This window comes from Giraffa tippelskirchi, chromosome 13, assembly GCF_054371585.1.
Source record: "Giraffa tippelskirchi isolate mGirTip1 chromosome 13, T2T-mGirTip1v1.2.pri, whole genome shotgun sequence".
Taxonomy (NCBI): domain Eukaryota; kingdom Metazoa; phylum Chordata; class Mammalia; order Artiodactyla; family Giraffidae; genus Giraffa; species Giraffa tippelskirchi.
The window spans coordinates 68,014,737-68,020,000 of NC_137287.1; the positions used below are offsets into that span (position 1 = coordinate 68,014,737).

Below are 5,264 nucleotides of genomic sequence, written 5' to 3' on the forward strand. Positions count from 1 at the left end.
CTTGCTGGAAAACAGTAAGTCTTTGGGTTAAAATTCTCTGTGTCCTTGGCAGTTAAAGGTAAAGTAATCTCTGGTGTTCTTATGTATCTTTTGCCCTTAACTTTTTTTTGGTTTCAGAATTCAGTTAAATACAACGTAAATGTCTAAAACCAGGATGCCTGTTAAAATCGTCATTCTACGAGACATGGACCTGGCTTTTGAGAGGAATTCAAACACCCACTAGAAGAAGCCTCTGGTGGAACAAGTGTCTGAAAAAAGGAAGCGGCTGACCCAGGAAGGCGGTGGCTCTCTGTCTTCTGTTGAGAGAACTCGCGAGGTCGGCTGCACTTCTGAACCCTCTGGAACTTGGCTTTTAACAGAATTGCCTCGACCTTGGAAGTGTTTCTTTGTTGCTTTTCAACTGAGTAATTCGTGTTGCATCGCTGTCTGTAATACAGTCATGGGCCAGAGCACAAATGTTTTGTGTTTGGTATATATACATATGTGTGTGTTTGTTTTTTAAGGTCGGGAAGGAAAGGGAAAAAGTCGTTCAAGGATGGTCCCGGTGGTCAGTCGGAAAGGTGAGCGACTCTGGCTTTGAAAACGGTTCACACTCCGCTCTTTTACTTCCATGCCCTCCCTCCGGATTGCTCCAGAGCAGACGATTCGACTGAGTCCTTTTGTATCCGATTTTATTGCTCCGGACCCCTAGGGTCTCAGAAGAAACGTGCCCCGCTGAGCCGCTCTCGGAGGCGGCCTCTCCAGCGTTCCCGTTTTTCCCTCGGGGCGGGGAAAGGGAGGGGAAGAGAGGCCGGGCGCAGAGCACCGGGCACCGGAGTCAGGATCCCGAGCAGCGCCGGGCAGGCGCGCGCCCCTCACCCCGGCGCCGCGCCTGGAGAGGCGCCGCATCGCCTTCCACCCCCAGCGGCACACACTGTGCAAACTTGACCAGAGTCCTGGAAAGGTTCGGCGGTGAGACAGAAGCCCGGAATGGAACCCAGGCCGGAGGCCCTCTCGCGCTCCGGGCGTGGGGGTGGGGGTGGCGAAACCTACCGCTGGAACTGTCCAGGCTGCCGGCAGTCGCTGCGCCAACCCCGGAGGAGCGCCTGAGACCCACTCCCGTTCTGGGCCGCGGACGCGCCCCTCTAGGGAGTTTTGTGGCTACGTCGAGACGCCGCGCGCCACTACCCCAGCCCGGGGGCGTAAGGGCCCGGCTGGGCGCAGCGCGCGCTAGCTGGCGGCGGCCGCCGGGGGCCGCAGGTGGCCCTGGAGCCGCTCGCCCGGCAGGTACTTGCCCGAGGAGCTGGCGGAGAGGGGCGGGAGGAGCCCCGGGCCGCGCGGCCCCGCCTCCCCTTCGCCCCGGGAGCTCCCTTCGAGAGGAAAGCCTCCCCGGCCCCCGCCGGCCTCCCGGCCCCCTCCCCGCCGGCACCCCGCACTTGGTGATTGGCTGGCGCCGCGGGTCCCTGGCACGCGCCTGTGGATGTAGTTATAAGAATCCTCGCGTGCCGGCCCTCAGCTTCAGCCGGTCGCCACAGCCCTCCCCAACGCTGCGCGGGCGCCGTCCAGAGAGCAGCGGCCGCCGGCACTCCAGGGAGGCCGGGGCGGGGGGGGGGGCGGTCCTCGCTGCCTCCCGCGCCGGACCGGGAGGGCTGGGGCTGCCCGACGAGCCCGAACTGCAGCCGCAAACTTCCAGAGAACACCCCTACCCCAGGCCAGCAGTCCCCCGGGCCCTCGGCGGCGCAGAGCATGGACGCGGTGCTGCTAGAGCACTTCCCCGGGGGCCTGGACGCCTTCCCGTCCTCTTACTTTGACGAGGAGGACTTCTTCACCGACCAGTCTTCTCGGGACCCTCTGGAGGACGGCGATGAGCTACTGGCCGACGAGCAGGCCGAGGTGGAGTTCCTCAGCCACCAGCTGCACGAGTATTGCTACCGCGACGAGGCGTGCCTGCTGCTGCAGTCCGCGCCTCCGGCGGCCCCCCACGCGCTCGCCCCGCCGCCCCCGGGGGGCCCGGGAGAGCCGGAGGACAGCGGTGGCGGCGGCTACTGCTGCGAGGCGGGGGCGCCCCCCGGCGGCTTCCCCTTTTCGCCCGGCTCGCCGCCCTCGTGCCTGGCCTACCGGTGCGCCGGGGCGGCCGCGCTGTCCCCCAGGGCGCGGCTGCGTGGCTTGAGCGGGGCGGCGGCTGCGCGGCGGCGGCGGCGGGTGCGTTCCGAGGCGGAGCTGCAGCAGCTGCGGCAGGCTGCCAACGTGCGCGAGCGGCGGCGCATGCAGTCCATCAACGACGCCTTCGAGGGGCTGCGCTCGCACATCCCCACGCTGCCCTACGAAAAGCGCCTCTCCAAGGTGGACACGCTGCGCCTGGCCATTGGCTACATCAACTTCCTCAGCGAGCTGGTGCAGGCCGACCTGCCCCTGCGCGGCGGCGGCGCGGGCGGCGGCAGGGGGCCCGGCGGCGGAGGGCGCCTGGGTGCGGACAGCCCGAGCAGCCAAGCCCAGAAGGTCATCATCTGCCACCGGGGTACTCGTAAGTGCGTCCGCCTCCCAGCTCGTAGAGGGTTGGGGGGCGGGAATGGGAAGGTCCTGGGGCGGGGGCTGGATGAACGGACCGACCAGCTGACTGACGGACGGACAGACGGGCGGGCTGTGGGCACCGGCCATCTTGAACCGGAGTTGGCGTTTCTGAGGTTTTTTCCGCCACTTTGACGGCGGCCCTGAGGGTGCGCGTCCCCGATAGACTTGCAACTTCAGGGATTGCGGGATGAGGGCGCTGGGGGCTCGCGGGGTGGAGAAAGAAGGTTGTTCAGAGTAACCAAAGACGGCTGTCTGTCAAAGCGCCCAGAAGGGGATCCCAGAGGACCGGCGGGGCAGTACTGGGAGCAGAGTTGGACATTCACAATCTGATTTTTTTTTTCTTCTCACCCCCTCAGGGCCCCCCTCCCCCAGCGACCCGGATTATGGCCTCCCTCCCCTTGCGGGACACTCTCTCTCTTGGACTGATGAAAAACAACTCAAAGAACAAAATATTATCCGAACAGCCAAAGTGTGGACCCCAGAGGACCCCAGAAAACTCAACAGCAAGCCTTCCTTCAACAACATAGAAAACGAACCGCCCTTTGAGTTTGTGTCCTGAGAAGTCCCAGACCTGCCTGAGGACGTGATTCTGTCTGTGTGCATATTGTACATGTAAATATCTATAATGTAAATGTAACTTAAGAATCACATTTTTCTAATGGCAATCAACTGTTTGTTATTTATCTATTTATTATCCTGTCGAGTTAATGAAATAGATGATCTCGTTTTAAATATATAATTTATATAATTTATCCTGATTTTCTTAAAATATGCAATAGCCTATGATCTCCCCCAGCACCTTTGGCAGAACTCTACATTATTGGAAGAACTCTGACCAGAAAACGTCATGCTAATTTATTGCCAGATACAGTTTATTTCTAAGCAATGTTAATAAATGCTATTCATATCGTTTTCTAAAAGTTATTTGTTTTATACTTGATGGATGTAGCTGTATCTTTAAAGATGAATTAACCTACTTTGTAAAAAGAAAAAAAAAACTGAACCAGAGACCCCAAACGGAGATATACAGTAAGAGCCAACTTTTAGATTTAGCTGAAAAGGAGTGGGTTAGAGGGTTAGGCCTCATTTCCCTCGGAGAGCCCTTCATCTGCATCCCAGCCCTAACACCCTAGGAAGCAAATAGGTCATGGAGTATTTGTTGCTCTCATTTTTTCAGATGGGGAAGCTAAGGCTGGGAGACATTTGACTTATCCAAGGTCATGGGCACCCTGGGTAATCATAGTGTATAAAGTGGACACTGTGGGTCCGGTGGCGACAGTGGGCTAATTTCTGGGCTAACAAAGGGAAGACGCCTTTCTGCTTCCACGGGCTGGGGAGAAGAAGTGAAGTGAAGTGAAGTCGCTCAGTCGTGTCCGACTCTTTGCGACCCCATGGACTGTAGCCTATACTAGGCTTCTCCGTCCATGGGATTTTCCAGGCAAGAATACTGGCGTGGGTTGCCATTTCCTTCTCCAGGAGATCTTCCCGACCCAGGGATTGAACCCGGGTATCCCTCACTGTAGGCAGATGCTTTACCATCTGAGCCACCAGGGAAGTCCCTAGGGAGAAGGGATTGCTGTTAAGCTGCCCTGTGACCCACCCCTTCTGCAGTTACAGCATCAGGTACATGGAACTCAGATATACTCAAAGGAAATGAGAAAAGCCACCAGGTTGGGGCCGGAGACCCCTCTCGGATGCTTCCCAACAAAACCCAGGGTCTTTGTGATAAGATAAGAAAGGAGCACGCCCTCTCTGCCGCTTCTGCAACTGGGTAATTTCTGAAATTGACTTGGTTTTGCCTCCAGCAGAATCCAGTCCTTTGAGGCAAGCAGCCTGGGGCGTAGGCGAGGCTCTGGTGGAGAGCGGAGGACCGCCCCCTAGCGAAGGGGAGAGGCGCGAGGGCGCAGCGGGGAGCGCCCAGGAAGCTAGGGTTCGGACTAATCTCCGAGGCCTCTAGGGGCACCTCCCTGGCCCTTCAGGGAGCGCTCGGCTGCGAGCGGGAGTCGGGACGCGCGGCTCAGAGTGCGGGACCCCGCGCGCGCTTGGACCGCGCGGGTGCGGAGCGGGAGGCGCGGAGCAAGGTCTCGCGCGTGCGGCGCGCTCTTTCTGGCAGTTCCACAGCGCCGGCGCCTCGCAGGCCTTGGGGAAGCGAGATGCCACTCCTCGGCCCGCAGCCGCCTGGTCGGCCAAGGTACGTTGGCGCATCTCCCTTGGTACCCAAGGCCCTGCCGAGGGACAATATGTCGGCAGCATGCTAATTGCTTTAACCTAGTTTCAGACCCACCGAGGGGTTCCCCGCGCGCCGCGGGTGCCATGGACATCATCCAAGAGCAATTAAAGCGAGGCCGCGAGCTCGACCCTCAGCGCGGCCTGGCCAGACACAGGGAGATTCTGGGTCGCCAAGCTCCCAGGAGGCCCTTGACCATGGACCCTCTCACCCTTTCCAGCCCTACCCGTCCCTCCCTCTAAAAGATGGAGATTTCACACTGGAGGAAGAATTTGGGAACGAGAGAAAATAATTCGATTTTGTCCTGTATTAGGGCCTCATTAAACACGAAAGTTGCTTTTGCACAAGTGCTTCTATCAGGCATGTAATCTCATTACACTCATTAGAAAGTCAAATGGTAGGCAGACTTCAACTTAATTATAAGTTATGTAAGTTCTGTACCGTTTACTTCATCTGCGTAGACCTGCGTTTCAATTGGATTAGGGGA

General features: G+C 58.6%; 1 protein-coding gene across 1 annotated transcript; it reads left to right on the top strand.

Annotated features, from left to right (window-relative positions):
• Nucleotides 1-435: 435 nt before the first annotated feature.
• PTF1A (pancreas associated transcription factor 1a) lies at nt 436-3,470 on the top strand. The gene is made up of 2 exons (XM_081556777.1): nt 436-2,503; nt 2,907-3,470. Exons 1-2 carry the CDS (start codon nt 1,726-1,728, stop codon nt 3,107-3,109), a joined length of 981 nt encoding a protein of 326 aa, XP_081412903.1. The 5' UTR covers nt 436-1,725; the 3' UTR covers nt 3,110-3,470.
• The last annotated feature ends 1,794 nt before the right edge of the window (nt 3,471-5,264 follow it).

Excerpts from the sequence above, each read along its gene's own strand:
- PTF1A (XM_081556777.1), top strand. The coding sequence starts at position 1,726 with ATGGACGCGGTGCTGCTAGAGCACTTCCCCGGGGGCCTGGACGCCTTC. Across the intron at positions 2,504-2,906 it reads CATCTGCCACCGGGGTACTC|GGCCCCCCTCCCCCAGCGAC; the intron begins GTAAGTGCGTCC and ends TCACCCCCTCAG.